Source organism: Bos grunniens, chromosome 5 (assembly GCF_055505025.1).
Source record: "Bos grunniens cultivar Pamir isolate PY7600 chromosome 5, Bosgru_T2T1.0, whole genome shotgun sequence".
Classification (NCBI taxonomy): domain Eukaryota; kingdom Metazoa; phylum Chordata; class Mammalia; order Artiodactyla; family Bovidae; genus Bos; species Bos grunniens.
This window is the reverse complement of record NC_141169.1, coordinates 115,892,399-115,913,738: the sequence shown is the minus strand read 5'-3', so window position 1 is coordinate 115,913,738 and position 21,340 is coordinate 115,892,399. Positions and strand designations below refer to the sequence as shown.

The 21,340-nt window shown below is 53.2% G+C and overlaps 1 protein-coding gene across 1 annotated transcript; it reads left to right on the top strand.

Moving 5' to 3' along the window:
* The first annotated feature begins 5,354 nt into the window (after positions 1 to 5,354).
* Positions 5,355 to 20,760, top strand: PNPLA5 (patatin like domain 5, triacylglycerol lipase). The gene is given in 14 exon segments (XM_086404362.1): positions 5,355 to 5,450; positions 5,771 to 5,886; positions 7,753 to 7,774; positions 7,913 to 8,105; positions 8,108 to 8,200; positions 8,796 to 9,028; positions 11,079 to 11,144; positions 11,414 to 11,469; positions 11,471 to 11,606; positions 12,854 to 12,914; positions 14,056 to 14,229; positions 16,112 to 16,232; positions 18,676 to 18,792; positions 19,346 to 20,760. Coding segments are annotated over 14 exon segments (1,569 nt in total). The 3' UTR covers positions 19,431 to 20,760.
* The last annotated feature ends 580 nt before the right edge of the window (positions 20,761 to 21,340 follow it).

Here is a 21,340-nt window from a genome sequence, read left to right as displayed (position 1 = left end):
CCAGCAGTGTGGGGGCAGGGAAGAGGAACACTGATGAATCCCAGGGTAGGGGATGCATGGGCAATGATCTTTAGATCCCTGCCCTGGACCTGAGGCTCAGGGAGTAGCCACCTGTGCCCTTTCCAGACCAGAGTCCCATTCCTTCGAGTAGAGGGCAAGTTACTGAGTCCCTGCTCACTCTGCTAGCCACACAACAGGCCTGTGAATCGGGTGACAAGGTGTTAAGGCAAGGAATAACCAGCAGATCGAGAAGATGGAAGCCTAGCATCTTTTTTTTTGTGTGTGTGTGTGTGTGTTTATAATTAAGTGTTATATTTACACAAAGGAAATAGTGAAATACAAGCTCTTCCAAAAGGAACATTCTAAAACATTTCAGTGAGTACAAAAGCATGACCCTGCAGTGTCAGAATTTCTTCTGGCAATGCCAACAAAAACTCCTTGAGCTATTTTACAAAGAACTAAAGAGAAAGTCTGATTCCTCTGAATGATACGCCCTGCCCCTTTTAAGTGTGATCCTTGAGGAAATATTCAAACAACTCAACAACAATTGTGAAAGTGAATATACAGCAAGTATAATTTTTAGTACTTTATACTTTGACTTGAGGTCTTGCCACCATGGCATGAGTTTATTTCTTAGGCAACAAATACCTGCAGGAAAAGTATGTTTTCTGATCATTTGATAGAGTTACCTATGTAAATTCTTTCCCAAGGTGAAAAGTGGACATTAATTAATAAACCAACAAACATGTATCAGTCACCCCTCGACCAGGTGACAGGCACTCGGCCAAGTGCTGCAGGAGACACAAGTCTGAAACACAAGCCCCACCCTCACTAGTATCCAGTCTGATCAGGGAATGAGATGAATAAGACTTAGATAAGCAAAAGGAGGGGGAATAAGAGATTCCAGTGGAGGACAATGGGACTATAGGGGGAAGGAGGGGACTGTCAACTACAAATTGACACTTACCAAGAACATTGCCAATGACTGAACAACAAAGGCATTTGCCATCTGCCTCTGCGGAGACTGAACCCCATGCTGCCATAGCTGTTGACCTTCAACAACCCCCAAGGGAGTTCAGGGTAGAGTGTGGCTCTTTGTGCTCCAGGGAATCTGGTGGGACAGGTCTTAGATAGTTCGATGTTTCTAGGAACAGATTTTATGATCTCAATCCTTGCATCTCCTCATATCTAGAGAAGCACTGAATTCCTTCATGGTGATATCAGATCCTCATGACTAACAAAAAGCCTTTTGTAAAATGAGTGCTTCATGGTATTGAACTCCCCCTTCACCAAAACCTTATATATTATCTTTCCCCCACTGCCACTTTGGAGCAGTCTCTGAGAGCTATCTGAGATGTTGCCTCCTGGGCTGCAGTCCTCATTTTGCCCCAAATAAAACTTAACTCACAACTCTCAAGTTTTACATCTTTTTTTAGTCAATAAGACAAAGGCTTGGAGAGTATGAATATAGGCATGTTTAGAAAAGAAGTGAAAGTGAGTCTCTGTCATATCTGACTCTTTGCAACCCCATGGACCATACCGTCCATGGAATTCTCCAGGGCAGAATTGTGGAGTGGGTAGCCTTTCCCTTCTCCAGGGGATCTTCCTAACCCAGGGATCGAACCAGGGTTTCCTGTATTGCAGGAGGATTCTTTACCAACTGAGCCGCAAGGGAAGCCCTAGAAAAGAAGAAGTAAATATAAATAATGATTGCTAGTCTCACCGGAGTGTATGTTCCTCGGTTCTTTGTCTTGTCACAACAAAAATTGGAGCAACGAACATCAAAGCCCTTGGCGCGTCACAGCTCTTGGGTCTTGGACAAACCGTGTTATAGCTCTTAGGCAAATCAGTGTTACAGCTCTATTTTATTTAGAAGATAGCAGGAGAATCCATCCTCGAAATGTGAGGACATGCCAACCTAAAGACTTGAAGAGAGTGGAGGAGTGTGCGGGGAGAGAGAGAGAGGAGAGAGAGAGCTCGTGCATGCACGTGGCGGGGGGTGGGGGGCAGGGGAGAGAGAGAGCGATAGAGCGCATGCATGCAGGAGAGAGAGAGTGAGAGCCCTAGCATCTTAAAATAACCATCTTACTGGGGTCTTATCGGTCCAGTGTCTTTTATAGAACATAGAGGAGGAAGGGGAGAGGAAGTGAAATACAAAGGCCATTAATCTTGCAAATACCTCCTGTTATGGCCAGTCCCAGAGAGGGGATGACCTAATTTCTTCTTTCTTTCAATCATTCACGGGTGGACAGGGTCAGGATGACTTCCTGAACACTCTTTGGTTCAACATTCAGGCAGAGGGGCAGGGCTCCCCAGTGCAGGCCGTTATGTATGGACACCATCCTTTCAGTGAACAAAAGCCATGGGAAGAAAAGGTTAAAGAAATACAGATCCAGCAAAGACTCAGATTCGGTCCTTCCCTGTAACAGACACGCTGCTTCAAGCCGTCGTCAAGGCTCAGAAACCACTTCCCCACTTCTGTCTTCTCTTCTTTTTTGGGGTGTCCCTGTCCTCACCTCCCAGCTCACCCCTCCTCTCGCACGCCACGTGGCCTTCCCTCTGCTCCCTCCTTTTTTTCCTCCTTTTTTCCTCCTCCTTATCTTTTCCTTCTTGCTCAGTTAGGGAGCCACTGGGAAGGTTTCCTTATTTCCTCTTTTGGCCTCCTGCTTGGGACATTTACTGCTTCAGCAACCAGCTCTCTGCAGAATCTCTGAAAAAGGCACCACTCTCCCCTCAGTGAGCCCGTGATCTCTGGCGAGTCTAAAACCCCTATCCAAACACTGATGCTGAATAGAACTCACCACTTATGGCTGAAGATAGACCCCCCCCCCCCATCTCAAGTCCGCTGAGCCAGGCCAGAAAGGGATAACTGTCTCCTGTCTTTTTCTTTTTGATATGATCTCATGTTTTCTTGTAGAGAAGTTGCAAGAACTGGGCCCCCAAAAATTCTCATGTCCCCGTAACTCAGGTTCTGGGATCAGTAACATTTGGCATGTTTTGCTTCTCTCTCTAGATAACAGACAGAGACAAATAGATGTGGTTTTGAGCTATAGAAAGATAGTGATTTTTTTTTTTTTGTAACTGCTGGAAATTAGGTTGCAGATACCATGCCTCTTCGATCCTGAATATCTCGATGTATTCCCCAAGAATAGACTTTCTTTTATGTATCCACAGTACAGTTTTCAAAATCACCAGTGTAACATCAGTGCAGCTCTGCGATTTCATTTATGGCTTACATGTACACTTTGCCAATCGTCCGCACAATGTCATTTAGGGCTGTTTTCCCTCCAGGCCAGGATCAAATCCAGAGCTGTGTGTGGCTCAGATGCCCCATCTCTGGTGTCCTTTAATCTGTCCGACTCTTTGAGTCCCCATGGAGTCCATGGAATTCTCCAGGCCAGGATACTGGAGTGGGGAGCCTTTCCCTTCTCCAAGGGATCTTCCCAAGCCAGGGATCAAACCCAGGTCTCCTGCATTGCTGGCGGATTCTTTACCAGCTGAGCCACAAGGGAAGCCCAACAATACAGGAGTTGGTGGCCTATCCCTTCTCCAGCAGATCTTCCCAACCCAGGGATCGAACACGGAAGGCTACAGGGGTGATGTGTGTTAGTATCTCATTGCTGCTATAACTTAGCAAGCTTAGTGGCTTACAAAAGCACAATTTTATTATTGGGTTGGCAAAAAAGTCCATTCGGGTTTTTCCATAAGTTGGTATGGAATATTTTAGTTTGGAAGTTTGGAAGTCCAAAAGGGGCTTCACTGGGTTAAAATCAAAGTGTTAGCAGAGTCTGTTCCTTCTAGAGGTTCTAGAGGACAATTGGTTTCCTTGCCTTTTAGAGCCACGCAGTCTGTGGCTCATGACCCCTTCCTCCATCTTTAAAGTCAGCATCTCATGATCTTTAAATCTCTCTCTGACTCTTCTGCCACCCTCTTCTGTCTTTTAAGGACCCTTGTGATTACAATGGATCCACCCAGGTAACCCAGAACAATCTCCCTGTTTTAAGATCCTTCCTTTAATCACATCTGCAAAGACCCTTTTGACATATAAAACAACATATTCGCAGGTTCTGAGTATTGGGATGTGGACAAGCCACCATTCTGTCATTTCTTGAACACTTGCTTGCTTTCTGGTATAAGAAGATGTCCTGGGTTCAGGCTTCCAGGATTCCCTGAGAATCGGGGTAGAATACCCCGATTCCTATAGAGAAGCTTCTGCTCCCTAAATTCTGAAGCCCCATGCCCTCCAGCCAGCCCCTCTGGAGTCCTCCAACCTGAAAGATACACTTCCCCATCTGCTTCCTGCCCTACCCTGGCTCCTGGTTTACACCTCAGCTCCTTCATTTGTAATATGGGACTGATAATATCTCACTGGGCAGTTGTGAAAATAAAATAGATGACCTAGGAAAAAGGCCTGACCCAGTGCCAGGCAGAAGGTAAATACCAGCAAAGGCGTCTTATCAGTCCTCTCCTAACTGTGCCCCATCCCTTCTTCTTAGGTCCTCAGATGCATGTTCTCTGTGTTATTTTAATATTTTATTCCTTGCCTCCTCTTCCCCATTTCTGTTTCTCTTGTCATCCACTCCCCATAGTCACACCTGCTGATATACGTAATATCTCACCTTCCAACCCATCTTGCAGGCAGTTAATACATTATGTTTTTTAACTTTTAACAAATGTATTTTAAATACAAAATGCTTTTCAGGAGTCCACAAGTTTTACATCTTTAAAAAAGCGACGTAATTTTTAGGATTCAAAAATTCTGTTCTTCAAAAGAAATGACTAAGTGTTTTCTTCTGTGGTTTCAAACTTTCTACACGCAACTATTTGACTGTTCTATGCTACCCCAGACAGGCCTGGCATAACTGAACTGCTTATGTGTTACTGACTTTCCCAAAAGAAAGTTAAAAAAGGAGTTTGCAGTAAATGCAAATCTCTCATACAATGTTTAATGCAATATCTAACACAAAAGAAGATTTAAAAAGATTATTTCTTTCCTCATTTGATTTGCCAGGAGTTAATGTTCTGTAAAAGCAAAAAAAAAAAAAAAATCATTTACAAACTGTAACACTGAGGGTTCCTTTTTCACTCAAGATGTTTACTACTCAAAATGACAACAATTACATCTGTAAGAATATAATAAAAGGGATGGAAAACAGCAATGCAATCGACAAGTGTAGATGTTAAATACGATTTTTTAAGGGTTCTTTTTACGGAGTAGGAAGGATTAGAAGCTTGGGAAAATCCAAAATTTGAAAAAAAAATAAATAAATAAAAGGAAAGAGAAAAAGATGTCCTCAACTGCGACCCCTCTGTTTATCAATAGCGTCTTGGGCTGTAGGACGGAGCGCTTGACCATGATCTGTATCGACTACAGTAAGGAGAAGGGATCTTCTGTACCGGTCATCACAGTCTTCATACCTGTTGTGCCCACGATCACACCCTCCATCAGAGTAAGAAACTCGGCTCTGCCACCTCCTCCGCCTCCGCCACCATGGCCACCACTACAAGGCGGGCTGCCAGTGTATATGTACACCTGCTGTAGGTATGTGGCCCTCTGGGTGACAGAACAGTCCACACAAACTCTCCCACCATCCAGTTCCGGTCCATTTGCCCTTTCCTTAGCTTCCCTTGAGTCATCTATTCTCTCGAAATAAACGAAAGCATATCCTCGGGATCGTCCAGTTCGCTGGTCATGAACCGCACTGCCGCCACTCAGTGGTCACACACGCTGAGGGGTTCGCCCTGCTGCCTGTATGTCTCCTCCGGCTAGACGCTGGAGAGTGACGTCGGCTCCTTTGGCGCCAGGATCCTGGTGCACCGGATCTACTTCGAGATCGCCTCTGTGGCTTCAAAGTTGTTCTCCCCTACATCATTCATGCCGGCCAGGTGCTCCCCAGAACTAAATAAGAAACAAGCCTTGGCTTGAGAACCGATGGCCTAATCAACCCACTAACTGGACGGTGGGGAAGAGGAAAGGGCCAGCAACAACGGCCCCTCCACTCATGCTCTGGCAAAAAGGCGCCACTGATGCATTATTTTAAAAATACATGGCAGAAAAGTATTTTGTTGTTGTTGTTATTCAGTCACTAAGTTGGGTCTGATTCTTTGTGACCCCCATGGACTTCCCGCAGAACACCAGGCTCCTCTGTCCTCCACTATCTCCCAAATTTGCTCAAACTCATGTCCATCGAGTTGGTGATGCCATCCAACCATCTCATCTTTTATCGTCCCCTTCTCCTCCTGCCTTCAATCTTCCCCAGCATCAGGGTCTTTTCTAATGAGTCAGCTCTTTGCATCAAGTAACCAAAGTATTGGAGCTTCGAGTTCAGTATCAGTCCACCCAGTGAATATTAAGGATGGATTTCTTTTAGGATTGACTAGTTTGATCTTCTTGCAGTCCAAGGAACGCTCAAGAACCTTCTCCAGCACAATTCAAAAACATCACCTCTTCAACACTAAGCCTTCTTTATGGTCCAACTCTCACACTGGTATATGACTACTGGAAAAACCATAGCTTTGACTATATGGATGTTTGTTGGCAAAGTGATGTCTCTCCTATTCAGTACGTAGTCTGGGTTTGTCATAGCTTTCCTTCCAAAGAACAAGCGTCTTTTAATTTCACGGCTGCGGTCACCTCCTACAGTGATTTTGGAGCCCCCCCCACCCCACATAAAATCTGTCACTGTTTCCACTTTTTCCCCTTCTCTTTGCCATGAAGTGATGGGACTGGATGCCATGATCTTCGTTTTTTGAATGTTGAGTTTTAAGCCAGCTTTTCCACTCTCCTCTTTCACTTTCATCAAGAGGCTCTTTAGTTCTTCGATTTCTGCCATAAGGGTGGTGACCTCTGCATATCTGAGGTTGTTGATGTTTCTCTTCGAAATCTTGATTCCACCCTGTGATTCATCCGGTCTGGAATTTTGTATGACATACTCTGCATACAAGTTAAATAAGCAAGGTGTTGAGATACAGACTCGATGTACTCCTTTCCCAATTTTAAACTAGTCTGTTGTTCCATGTCTGGTTCTGACTGTTGCTTCTTGACCTGCATACAGATGTCTCAGGAGGCAAGTAAGATGGTCAGATACTCCCTTCTCTTTAAGAATTTTCCACAGTTTGTTGTGATCCACACAGTCAAAGGCTTTAGCATAGTCAATGAAGCAGAAGTAGATTTTTCTGGAATTCTCTTTCTCCTATGCACCCCAATGTTCATAGCAGCACTATTTACAACAGCCAAGAAATGGAAGCAACCTAAACGTCCATTAACAGATCTGTATTTGGGGGAGCAGCAATCAGAGCAGAAAGGTCTCTGTAGATGCTCATCCAAGCCCTCACATTATACTGCAAAACTGCAACCCAGACAGAGTGAGGAACTTGAGCAAAGTCCCAGGCACAGGTTGGGGCTGGGGGAGGGCAGCGGAGTTTAGAACCCAGACTCCCACTCCCAGGGCTCTCCTAGGTCCCTGATCCAGCACAGCTGCAGAATTAAGTCTGACTTGACCCCCGAGACCCGATGGATATTATGTGTCCAACTCCCCCACTTCCGGCTACCAGGTTCGCTTGCACTCTCAGTTTCCTCATCCGCGAAATGGGGGCAGGAACAGCCTTTCCATCACGAGTGTCAGAGACCTGGCAGAAGAGCTGGTCCCGCTCACCGGGGCCCCATCACCCAGAAATCTGGGACTGTGTTCTCGGCCAAGGACGTGTGTGTGGGGGCGCGTTAAGGTGCCCACATCCTGCTGACGCTGCCAGGGCACACCTGGTGCACACCCGGGTATGGGGATGGTGGGGGGGGGGGCTCGGCTCGAGGGACCTCATTGGCTGGTGGGTGATGCAGCCCGGGGGCGGGGCTTGGGCTCCGGCCTGAGCTTCACCTCTTGGCCACAAGTCCAACTCGGCACTCAACCGGTGAAACTTCCCGCTAGAGCACCCCTTCTCTGCCCCGTCGGCCAGCGATCATCCCTCCCGGCCCTGTTCCAGCCGCACCCCTGGGTCTGGTCCCATTGCCACGAGCTGCTTCGAGAAGGAGGGCAGCTGGAGCCGGTCCTTCGCGGGCGCGGCTTTCCTGGGTCTCTACCACGTGGGGGTGATCCACCGCCTGAGGCAGCCAGCCCGCGCCTCCTCCGCGGCCCCAGCCGCTTCTACGGCTCCTCGTCCGGGGCGCTCATCGCCGTCAGCATCGTCAGCGGTCTGTCTGTCGGTGAGTCCGGGGACTGACTGCGTGGATCAGGAGCGCAGGGAGCATCGCGGCTTACCTGCCCGAGTCGAGGCTGATTCCAACCTGAGAGGGTGGGAGCGGAGAGGAGTGTCTCAGGGAGCCTGGCGCGGTGCCCTGCGCTCCCTACAGCCAGCCTGTTCTCACTTAATCCTTATGAGAACCCCTAGGACGGGGGACCACGGGCATCCCCATTTTCCAGAGGATAAATCTGAGGCTTAGTGCCTGGAAAACCGTTCCCAAGGTCAAGAGGCTGCACAGAGCATTTATTCATTGATTTATTTATTTTAATATTTATTTATTTGGCTGCTCCTGGCCTTAGTTGTGGCATACAGGATCTTTTAGTTGCAGTGTGTGGGATCTAGGGATCCCTGACCAGGGATGGAACCCAGGCCCCCAGCTTTGGGAACCCAGAGTCTTAGCCACTGGACAACCAGGGAAGCCCCCTGCACAGAGCGTTTGAAGGCAGTGCCGGACACAGAAATTCTGAGCTGGAGTTGGAGCGGGGAGACCATTCATTCCCCTGGCACCTGGGAGGGAGGGCGGGGGCTGAAGGCCCCCTCCCTCCCCCACCCTGCAGATTTGTGCTGCTCCCTCATCCTGGCCATGGTCAAGCGAGTGGAGCAGCTGAGCCTGGGCATCTTCCACCCCGCCTTCATGCCCATCGAGACCATCAGGCAGGACCTGCAAGACTCGCTGCCCACAGACATTCACATCCTGGCCTCCCAGCGGCTGGGCATCTCGCTGACCCACTGGCCCGAGGGCAAGAACTTCATTGTCACCGACTTCGCCACCCGCGATGAGGTCATTGAGGTGAGCAGGGGGCGGGACGCAGGGCCTGGCAGCAGGTGAGTGAGTGCCCTCTCCTACCCGAGTGACCTGCAGGCGCTTTCCAGGGCAGACGCTTCTCTGGGGCCCTGGGGAGGGGGGCGGATCAAGCAGGAGATGTTTACTAACGAGGGAGTTGAGTTGCACAGAGGGGCGGCCACGTGAGTATGGCTCCCAAGCCTGCTGTTCGGAGGCCCCTCGGCTCTACATGGAGGGATATGGCTGGGGGTGGGGGGCAAAGTCAGGCTTCTTCAGTCAGAGCCCCCACTGGGTCTGCTCTTCCCGGAAGAGGGGGTGCCTGTGCACCCCCAACCTGGTCCTCCAGGTGCCTTTGGATGCAGCAGAGAAGCATCGATTCTCTGTTATGTGCCAGTCACCACCCCAAGTGGGACAGCAGAATGACAGACAAAAATCCTTGTCTTCCGGGGGCTCCTATTCAAACCTGTGAGGGTACAGATAATGGCCACAAGCTCGTGTAAGGAAATAAGAAGCAATCCAGTATCGGAAGGGGATATGACAGGGAGCCCCATGGTCAGAGAGGGGCTGGGTCTACAGGGAACTCAGAGAGGTGTCAGGCACATCGCTGCTCAGCCTTGCCACCCGGATCCCTGCAGCAGAATCCTCTTCACCGTGGTGCCCCATCGCCCAGCACGGGGACCATCTCTGGGTGCTGACGGGTGTATGGGGTGCTGTGCTAAGTTGCTCCAGTCATGTCCAATTCTTTGCGACCCTATGGACTGTAGCTCACCAGGCTCCTCTGTCCATGGGATTCTCCAGGCGGGAATACTGGAGTGGGTTGTCATGCCCTCCTCGATGGGATCTTCCTGACCCAGGGATCAAACCTGCGTCTCTATGTCTCCCACATTGGCAGGTGGGAAGCCCAGTGTGTGCAAGAGCGGGGCCATTTGCTGTGCGTTCATGTCTATGGGCTCCTGGGACTCCAGTGAGTGTCCCAGCATCCTGGCCTGGATGACACATAGCCCAGGGCCTGGCAGTCAGTAGATGCTCAGTAAACATTAGCTGCTGTTGCTCTGATGACGAATCCGTGGAAACAAAGCTCTCACCTGCACCTCTATCCTGTCAGAGGTGGGATGGGTTCTGCATCTCTCAGAAAGGGCTGGAGGGATGTTTCTAGGAGTTGAGTCCCAAGAGACAGTGTTCTGTGCTCGGTGAGTCTGGTAAGCTCTAGGTCAGCAGTTTTCAACGAAGAGTGATCTTTCCCCCTGGAGACATTTAGCAACACTGGAGACACTTTTGGCTGTGACGGCTCTATGTGAGTGTGTGTGTGTGTGTGTGTGCGTGTGCATATGCACACAAAGTACTGGTAGCTACAGGGTACAAGCTGGGGGTGCTGTTAAACATCCTGCGATGCACAGGAGAGCGGCCCTGCCCCCAGTGGAGACTCCTCCAGCCCCCAAACATCACCCGAATCAGGGTCTCTGTTAAGCATCGTTTTCACTGCAGGACTTGTCAGAGCCTCTACTGGCAGGAGTAGACAGTGTTTTCCAAATGAGGAGAGAATCAGAGTTTTTGTCAGAGGTGCCCCTCGTAGGATGACCCCTGGTCCAGGGAACACACTTTAGGACATATACCTAGATTCTCGGTGGAGAATTCCTGGCAGTTGGATAAAGGAGAAATGGTGCTTGGTGTCTGTCCTTGAGGGGAAAGTCCCAGAAGCAGTCCTGAGTCAGCAAGGGGCCCAGCAGGAAGAGGAGGGCAGGTGGACTCCTGTTCAAATCCCCTCTTATGTTTCTGGTTTTTGGCTGCACTCCACAGCCTGCAGGATTTTAGTTCCGCGAACAGGGATTGAACCCTTGCTTCTGCAGTGGAAGCACTGAGCCCTAAGCACCGAACCGCACTTCTCAAATCCCTTCTTAACTTTGAGAGCTAGGCTGGGACGAGGTGATACCTCCCCTCCCTGGACACAGCTCTCCTGACACCGGTGTGGGCTGTTCTGGGTTAGACTCCACTCCCAGAGCAGGTTCTGAATGCCAGGAGCGTAAACGACTGTGTTGTCACTGGCTTGTCTTCCCAGGCCTTGGTCTGCACTGCGTACTTCCCTTTCTACTGTGGGACGATTCCTCCCACGTTCAGGGGGAAGGTAAGTGCACTTCGGGGGCTCAGTGACCCAGTCTGCCCCATCCCTACTGAGAGGTGTGTGGGTGGAGGACCCAGGGCTCCTGGAGCACCTACTGGGTGTGTCAGCCCCCCGACCCTGGTCCCAGGGGTGCTCAGAGCATCCTGGGCGAGGGGACAACCTAGTCGTTCGGGGAAGCTGGAGGTGACCTGCTGCAGCCAGTTTCTGGGGGTGGCTTCGTGGCCGTGTGGGCAGAGAGCACCCCGAGGGCAGCAAGGCCCCCTGAATTGCAGCGCTACATTGACGGTGCTCTAAGCAACAATATGCCCTTCGCGGACTCACCCTCCACCAAACGGGACGGTGGACATCTGTCCCCAGAGCAGCTCTGCTAGCATACACGAGATGAACGCCTTCAGTGCCAACTTCCAGATCTCCACCAAGAACCTCTTCCGGGGCATCACCTGCCTCATCCCTTCCAGCCCCGATGTAGGTCTGGCCCCCACCCCATGACCAGCCTTGAAGGTGTTAGAGGCTTGGCCATGATCTAGTGCCCGGTGAGTCAGATTCTGTGCCCAGGAGCCTTCCCCACAAGCTCGGGGCAGTTAGGACGTGTGTCCTGAGTCTCATGGTCAAGCCCTTGAACTCAGCCTGGGCTCCCAATGTGTCTTGCCTCATGCTTCACATCGGGGCAGCACCCCAAGGCAACCTCTGCTGAACTGGGGTTTAAGCCAGGGCTCTGCAGGTGCTATTCAGGGTCAGGCTCATGACCAGGTATTGTGGTCATCTCTGCTCCTCAGGGAAGGACACCGAGGCTCAGAGAGGGTAAGCAAACTTCTTCAAAGTCACCCAGCCTGGAAACAACAAGCCAGACTTCAGATCCTCAGCTAGTCCAAACCCATGCTCAGCCTTAACGGCTGCCCTAGGCTGTGGCCAGATTGACCATCTGTATGGCAGCAAGGTACAAGCACAGAAAAACGTGGACAAGAGAGCCTCGTTTCCTGCTTTTTGCTCTTTGGGATTTCCGGGACGTGGGTGATTTGACAGTTTGTGATCCTAACAAGCTCCTTCACACCAGTCACCCCGGCCTCCTCTGGTCCTCCACTTCTCTTATGGTTGTGTGCATTTTGTAATTCATGACACAAAGTCCTGTTCATTTAAGCTGATCCTCCCTACACCCATGGAGTGGACAGAAAATCTCAGCCCGATTTTACAACCGAGGAAGGTGAGGCTCTCAGAAAGGTGGTGCAGCTGTCGAGAGGTCACTCGCAGGCTTTCCTGGGCCTGCAGGGGACTCCCTGTTCCTGGCAGGGCTCTGACTGAGAGCCTTGGCCATCTGAGGGTGGTCCTGGCCACGAACATCCGAGGGCAAAGGGCACTGCCGTGTACTGATCTGTAGGGGCCCAGACATCCCTGGCCAGGCCTTGTGATCCCATTTTCCAGAGGAGGAAACTGAGGCCAGAGAAAGGAGAGTTGGAGCAAAAGCCCCCAGCCAGGGCGTCTCAGAGTGGGAAGGTGAATGAAGCTGCAGGGAGGGAGTTGCTGGAGAAGACATGTCTCCCCGAGGTCCAGTGCTGGCCAGGGACCCTTGGGGTCCTCAAGCCCTGCTGAGAGGGGGTCTCGGGAAGCACAGGCTGTCCTGGGGTCCAGCTGAAGATGAGTCTCTGGCCTGTGACTACTGGCTCGAGGGGTAGGCGCAGGCCTGCTGCCCCTCAGCCTGACCCGTGTGTTGGCAGGTAATGGCTGACAGCTGCAGACAAGGCTACCTGGATGCCCTGAGGTTTCTGGAGAGACGTGGTAGGTGGCAGCCCCCCACAGGAGCTGGGCATCGCCCCCCTATGTGAGTGCCAGGTGGCTCCGCCTCTCAGCCATTTGAGTTCCCAAGGACCTTGGCTCATTCATTCTCTTCCTCAGCGTCTGCTCTGTGCCGGATGCTGGGGACCCAGGGAGAAATCGCACACGTGTCCTGGTCTCCAGCTACCCACTGCCTGGCGCCGGGGGAACAGATCAAGAGAGAGACATCCCCCAGGGATGATGGAGGGATGCTCAGGGTTACGGGAGCCCAGCAGGGGCACCTGGCCCCGTCTGGTGGGTTGGGTGGGTAACGAGGGCTTCCTGGAGGTGGTGACTGAGAAGCTGGGTTTTAACTAGTCATGAAGGCTGCAGAAATATTGACAAGAGGGCACTCTAGGTAGGGAGAAGAAGAGCAAGAGCAAAGGAACAGAACTTGGCACTTCGAGGGTGCATACCTCAGTGGGGCCATAGGATTGTGTGTGTGTGTGTGTGTGTGTGTGTGTGTGTGAGACGGAGCACTGGGAGGGTCAGAGAGGTCTTCTTAGCTGGAGAGCTTGGCTGTCATCCCACAGCGCCATGCTCTTCAACACGGTAGGGCTGAGACTTGAACTCAGGCCTTCTGGCTCCAGGGTCCGTGACACTTGATCCCCACTCTATGGCCCCAAACCCTCAGCAGCAGGAAGCACTCATGGAACACATAATATGTGCTCAGACATAGAAAGCTCAGACCTGGGCTCAAGCTTTGTGTGTTTGTTGTATCTGATTCATTGCATCCAAACAGCCATACACAGCAGGCCTTCATTTCCCCCGTTTTCTAGGGAGGGAAACCACGTACAGAGCTGGCGGGTGGTGACCCCAGGATCTGAGCCTTGGGTTGGGTCTTCCGGGCCTGGGCTCTGTCAACCACCAGAAAGTGCACAGGAATCAGACGGCAGACAGAGCAGGGCCGGGGAGCTCAGGACGAAGTCATTCAGGACCAGCCAAGGGTCCACTCATCCTGCGGTCAGCGGGTCCCCAGAGCTGGGTTCGGGCGTCGAGGGGTGCGGGTGGTGAGGGCAGCATGGAGTGCTGCGGGGGGGCGGTCACTGTCGCTGGGACGCTCCAGCTGTGCTGACCCATTGCGTCCCTCCTCTCCCCAACCCAGGACTCACCAAGGAGCCAGTGCTGTGGAGCTTGGTGTCTAAGGAGCCCCCAGCCCCAGCTGACGGGACCCCAGATGCTGCTCATGACAGAGGCCTGTCGCTCAACTGGGCAGTGCCCAATGTGCTGGTCAAGGACGTGCCCGACTTTGAGCAGCTCTCCCCAGAGCTGGAGGCTGGTACTGCCCCTCCCATCCCATCCATGCTCACCTGCCAGGTGCCCTGCACATGAGGGGCCTGGGGCTGGGGACCCCACCTTGAAGGTGCTCGTGATATGCAAGAGGACAGGACTCAGGCGTGCCGGGCGTGGTGCCCATGCCTCGTACACGTTGTCCCCTTCACTCCTCACCACAACCCGAGCGGGCCTGAGTGTTTTTCGCTGATGAGGAAACTGAAGCTCAGAGAAGGGAAGGGGCTCACCAAGGTCTCAGGACCTACAACTGGGGGATTCGAACCCAAGTCTGTGCCTGAGAAAGCCAGGTCTTTGCCCACTGCCCAAAGAAGGGCGGAAGGTGCCGAGGGACAAAGGAGAGGCGCACACAGGCTCTCCAGGTGGAGACGGACTCTTTTTACCCCCGCCCCACTGCCCGCCCCAGATACTCTGAGGATGGTGCTGAATGGTCCCCACTGGACAGTTGAGGAAACCATCACACAGAGAGCTTAAGCAACTGCCCAAGGTCACCCAGCTGGCAAAGCAATTAGTCAGCCCTCCTGCTCAGTGACCTAAATGTCACAAAGGCAGCAACAGGAAAGGGCAGACACATGTCGTGGTCGTGGGAGCGGGAGTCTGAGCAGCACCTAAGTGAAGTGTGAATGGAGGAGTTGGCCAAGCAAAAGAGGGGCCAGATGAGCATCCAGGCAGTGGGCGTGGCCTGTGCAAATGTCCCCGGGTTGGTGGGGAGGGGAGGGGCCCCTGCGGCTGAGGGAGAGGTGGGTTAGCAGAGATCGGCTTGGGGACGACTGGAGGGTGGGGAAGAAGGCCTCCAAAGCTGCAGGAGGAAAGAGACTGGGAGCCACTGGGGCGACCCCTCACTTTCAGAGTTCATGATTGCTCTGAACTCTGGGTCCCAGTGTTGGCTACACCCAGCTGGGACGGGACAGGCTGAAGAGGTGGGAAGCTGGGAGGAGAGGTGATGGTGGTTGAGCCCAGAGCAGGGGCAAGGGGGTGGGTGAGGAAATGAGGCGAGCCCCTCTTTCTGCCTGGGAGACCACATATGGCACAAAGACGAAGTCTGCATCTACGCTGAGCTCCTGAGGTCCAACCTTGGGGCTCTGGAACCCCCGGCGGTGTCCCTGCAGCCACAAGGGGGCACCAGAGAGCTTCTCTGAAGGCCTTTACAGCATCTCCTAATCCTAATCCTGGTCTCCTCTACTGATGGAGATACTACCTGTATCCCATTTTTCAGAGGCGGTGACCTAGTTCAGGGACAGGAAGGGACCCACCCTAGGCCACGTGGCAGGTTACAGGGAGCTAGGTCTTGGGACTGTGTTTTCAGGAACCTGGAGTTGAGGCTGGTGGTGTGTGCATGGCCAAGCCATAGTTTGGAGGTCAGGATTCGGGTTCTGTCTGTGTCCCAGCCAGAATGCTGGGCCCTTGCACGCTGATCAGTTAAGGGGTTGGGAGCTTAGGAAGCGGTCGTGTGGTCACAGCTGCTGTCATCAATAGCGCTGATGTTATGGGAAGGAGGTATGGTGGGCACTTGTCCCCCCAGGGGCCAAAGCAGATTTTCCAGAAGGGCAGGAGAGGTGGAAGAAGTGCAGGGAGCCCAACAGCCTCTGTCTTGGCCCCACCACTTCCTGGCAATGGGCTTGGGTGAGTCACTGCTCCACTCTGAGCCTCAGTCTACTCATCTGTGAAAGGGGCACACTCTGCCGTTTTAGGACTAACGAGGGAGCCTGGGCGGGGCTCCATCAATGCAGCTGCTTCCCCTGCAGACTGGCTGGGAGTGGGGGCGTCCTCTGTGGGCCGTGGGAGGTAGAGACGGGGCTCGGGCTGTCTTCCCTAAGGGTGACCTTGAGGGGGTGGCCGGAGGGGTGAGGGGCAACCGTGGCCTCTCGTAGCACTGAAGAAAGCCTGCATGCGGGACCCCAGTGCCTGGGCCTCTTTTTGCCACTCAGGGCCTGGGTGGGCGCTGACGTACCTGCTGCTGCCCTTTGAGTATGTCTACTTCCGGAGCAGAAGGTGAGGCGTGGCCAGGGGTCCTGGGAAGGGTCTGACCCGTTGAGACTGGTGCCCATGGCAGTAAGGTCACTGGGGCACTGGGGCGAGGGGCAGAGCAGGGCTGGTGTCCCCAAACTGCCTGACGCTGGCTGCAGGCCCTGAGGAGTCTTGGTCTCCTTTGGAAGACGGGACTGATGGGGTGGCTGGGTAACAGCTGTGACTTTAGTCCACCGGAAACGGGGCCTCGTGGTCAGCCTGGACCTTCCTGCCTCTAGGATCTTTGGTCCACTGTTGCACCTGTCAGAGCCTCAGAGGAAACGAGTTCTTTCTGAGGGTAGCTCTAGGGGTTGATCTGCCTCAGATTAACTGTGTGGCCCAGGCCAGGTATCTTGACCTCTCTGGGCCCCAGATTCCTTTTCTGTAAAACGAGGCCTTTCCAGAGCAGACTGGCTGTGGATAGGCCCTCACTAACCATCTGACTTTGCTGGTTCATGGATCACTCCCTGTTGTTTGTCCATTCATTCCACCAACAGTTATTGAGGGTCAGGCCTTGTCTGGGGGCCGGGAGGCAGGACTGACCGAGACCCAGCCCTGACCTTCTGGGGATCACAGCCCACCGATCGTCACGTATTTATCTGTGCCATCCGGCTGTGCCTGCAGATACCTAGAGAGATCGACAGTGGCTATGGATTCCTAGGAGAGGTGTACAGTGGCTGTGAACTGGAGCAGCTCACAAGAGTGGCTATGTGATCAGGAAAGGCTGTTTAGAGGAGGTAACTTCTGAGCTATAATCTGATGAGTAAGGATGAGTAGGAGTCCACTAGGCCAAGAAGGATGGAGCAGCATGTGCAGAGGTCCTGGGGCAGAAGGCAGAGGGAGTAAAGCTCATCAGAAGAGCAGAAAGGGAGGCTAGTGTGGCTGAAGCCAAAATCTGGAGTGTGTACAAGATGGAGCTGAGGGAGCTGGCAGGGGCTAGACACACAGGGGTCTGTGGCCAGGTGAGGGGTGTGGTCTTTATCCTGATGGTTACAGGAAGGCCGTGGAGGATTTTGGCAGGAAAGTGTCATGCAGAGATCTGTATTTTTAAAAAATTCCCCATTCCCTGGAAGAAGGTCTGTGATAGCGAGCCACTTGTCTCTGGCCCACTCCATGCAGAGTCCATGACAGGGTCAGCCCTGCTGTCTGAACTGCTGGTGACCCAAAGCTGGGAGTCAGCTTTCTGCTGATGTGGACTTTTTCTTATGCAGAGCTTTTAGACTGCAACCACAAGTTAAAAAAAAAAAAAAAGACAAATGCAAATTCTAGCCATTTCAGTTACAAAAAGATCAATGTATGAGTGTTGATGGAGTCGCCAGCCTAGACCGCAGGGGTCTTTTCTGTAAACTACAGGCTCAACCACAGCATTGGTGATTCAGTGGTAGAGTTCTTGCCTGCCAGGTGGGAGGCCCGGGTTTGATTACTGGCCAAAGCAGGGTGATGTTTTGAGGCTTCTCTGGTGACTCAGTTGTAAAGATCCATCTGCCAATGCAGGGAGAAGGGAGTTTGATCCCTGGGTCAGGAAGATCTCCTGGAGCAGGAAATGGCAACCTGCTCCAGTATTCTTGCCTGGAAAACCTCATGGACAGAGGAGCCTGGCGAGCTCCTGTCCATGGGGTCGCAAAGAGTTAGACAAAGCTGAGCGACTGAGCACCACATACTCGACATACCGGTTACAATAATAGGGGCAGAAGGCCCAGAAACAAGGGGGGACATTCAGTTCGTGTTTGGCTTGTCGCAGTGTGCGCGGTGGGCTGCCTGAGTCTCAGAAAGTGCCTGGCCAGGCGTGCTCTCAGCTGTAGCTGGGTGATGCTGCCCTCTGCTGATCCTGAGTGGTCTAGGTGGGGAGTCCCAGGAGGGCGCTGGGCATGGGAAGGCCAGGCTCAGATGTGTTTAAGAAGCCGCTGGCAGCCTAAAGGAGCGTGGATGAAGGGGCATGAAGGGTGGAGGGCAGGGGCTGTTCTGGGGAGGAGGAGGGGGGATAGAAACGTGGAGGCGGTAAGGGGATGGTCCTCACTTGGCTGGTGAGAAACTGAGGCCCAGAAAGTTTCCCTGGCCTGCCTAGACCACACAGCGGATGAATAGGGCAGCGGGGCTGCAGTGCAAGCCGGCCTGACCCCAGGGCCCTGGCCTCTCCACCCCAGGGCTTCCCACCTGTGCCCTTTGGAGTCGATGGCCCTGAGGGCCTGGTGGTCTCCATCAAGTCCATGGTCCATGGGGACCGTTCCCCGCACCCTGGTGCCTCTGCAGGTGCTGACCTGCTCTACAGTGCAGTCAATGCGCCTGGAGCTCTGTACCCCGCTTCCTCCTTCCCTTAGCCTTGGTGCTTGGGTGCGGGGGCCCCCAGCTCTGCACCAGCCCCATGGGGAGGGTGGGCTCTGCCAGGCTGGGCACAGACCGGGGCCACTGTCGTTGCCTCTCCTTCCAGATTGGTGGAGTGGCTGCCGGACATGCCCGCCGACTTGTGGTGGATGCAAGGCTTGCTGAGGAGCTTGGCCCTCGAGGTCTGTTCCAGGACGAAGGACCAGCTCCTCAGGTTGGTCGGGTGAGACGGGCGGAGGGAGGTGCCGCTGGTTCCCCAGACCCTGGGCGGGCAGTCGCATCGTCCGTGTCCCCATCCACCCGTTCGTACAGCCCCGGAACACATGTTGGGTCCCTGCTGTGGGCCAGACCTGGGATGGCCTTGAGGCAGGAGCTGGCCAGTCACATCCATCAGTCTTGGGGGGGGTCACCTGCCCCCTTCATCCATAGGGATGGCCTGAGTCACGGGGCATGAGTGGGTCTCTCTGCTCTGCCACATCCCCTGCCATCCTTCCAGACGTCCCCCGGGCCTGGTGTGGGGTCTCCCCAACCTTCCCTCCCTCCTGGCTGGAGACCCCAGCATTCCACCCCCTGCCCCTTACACCCACTTGGCACCATTTGCTAAACAAGAAAGTCGGCACCGTGTTCCCAGGGAGCGGCTACCCTGGAACCTTCCTGATACCCCCGCTTGTCCAGGATAAGTGTTTATTGCAGAATTTGGGAGAAGAGCAACCCAGGGCTTCACCCAATTCCAGGCTCTGAAAATTCGCCTTTGCTGGCTTCTGCTTCCTCTGCAGCCTCCTTGTCACCAGCTCCCTCCAGCCTAAGACCGCTCCTCCCAAGGACCTGGCCAAGGAGCCCAGATCTGCCCATCAGGCCTGAGGGGACCGTGCCAGCCCAGCCCAGTGACTGGCCTCCCCTGACTCCCATCATGGCCCTTGTCCCATGCCCACATCTGCCTCTAGTCCTTGAGTCCTGACCCATCTCCTAGAGCTCAGAGCCTGAGCCTAGCCCAGGGTGGGCACTGGAATTGTCAGCCACATGGAGGGTAGAGAGGACAGAGACTCTTCTCCCAGGCCATGTGGGCAGGTGGCCCCCAGGATCGAGAAGAGCCCCCCTGAGTCTCTCCATAGCCCCCGCTCCTGGGTCTTCAGCTTCTTCTTTTCTGGGTGAGGCACAGCCTCTTGGTACAACCCCAGGTCATCCTCCTGTCTCATCACAGGGAGGAAGGAAGCCAGGGGCTGAGACACATGTCTGGTTCTGGAATTTCCATTTGGGGGACTTGGGGCAGCGTCTCGGGGAATCAGGGCTTGGGTGTGTCATAGAGCAGCATGCAGAGAACTTCAGGGAAGGTGGAGAAAATGCTACGGGCATACCAGATCCCTGGCTTCCCTGGTGGCTCAAACAGTAAAGAACCCACCTGCAATGCGAGAGACCTGGGTCAGGAAGATCCCCTGGAGAAGGAAATGGCAACCCACTCCAGGATCTTTGCCAGGAGAATTCCATGGACAGAAGAGCCTGGCAGGCTACATGGGGTAACGCAGAGTCAGACACAACAGGGCGACTGACACTTTCACTTGCACAGAACAGGGAACAAATAGAAATGTCAGGGTGAGGACTGCCACCTCTCTGACCCTTTCTGACTTTCTCTGTCCTGCGCTAGCCCTCGGGGGGTAATCTCCATGCTCTGCATCACTCTAGAAACCTTGACCTCTGACTTCCTCTGGGTCTATTCCCCAGGGAACCCCCAGCAGGAGATGGGAGGGTGGGAAGAGAGAGAGGGATTAAAATCTCAGAATCTCAGCTATGTGTGCTTTTGTTGGGGTTCCCAAAGGCCCCTGGCTGCCACCACCACAGGTCTTCCTGATGTGTTCCTTTTTTTTTTAATATCTTTTTTATTTTATTTTTAAACTTTACAATATTGTATTGGTTTTGCCAAATATCAAAACGATGTGTACCTTAAAAAGATTTTTGATGAGCAGTGCCTCCAGCCTGGCCCCTCCCTCTCTTGGGCACAGAAGGTGCTGGGACATCAGACCCTCCTCCAGCCTCTCTCAGGAATTGCTCCTCTTCCCATCCTGAGAGCAGAGCCCACACCATGCCCCTGGCCAGGCCCTTAAGAGACACTCAGCCTGAGGAGGGCTGGGAAGGATGAAGACTTGGAGGCAGGCCTGAGAGAAAAAGAAGCCAAGGAATAAATGTGTGAACAAGAGACACATTCATTCATTCATTCATCTGACTTAACGAGTTATAGGCTCTGGGGACACAGCTGTGAACAAAACTTATATTCTGGTTGGGGCATGAGAACAGATGCTAAACAGGAAACAGGAAAAGGTGAAAATAAGATCATCTCCAGGAATGGCAGTTCTGTGAGGAGACAGGAGGGTGAGACTGATGGGATGGTGAGCAACCTGGGACCAGGTGGTCCTGGAGGGCCTCTTTGAGGAGGTGGCACTGGAGGGGAAGTCTGAGATGAGACTTGAGAGCCGGCGAAGAGTTTTGCAAGCAAGGGGAACAGCACATGCAAAGGGGGACCTGTGCTTGCAAAGGTCTTGAGTTGAGAATGAAGAGGGGGTGAAGGGGTACACTGTGGGCAGTAAGGTGGTTGTGGGGTGGGCAGAGCTTGGGGCATGGAGGGTACTGTTTGGATTTCGCAGTCATTGGGGGGTGGTGAGAGCAGAGAAGCAAAAGGCGACTGAAGGGTGAGTAGAATCCAGGAGGGTCTGGGCATGAGGGTGGGACAGAAAGGTGAGTGGCTCTCCAGCTCCCAGTCCTGGCTTTCTGAGCGCCAA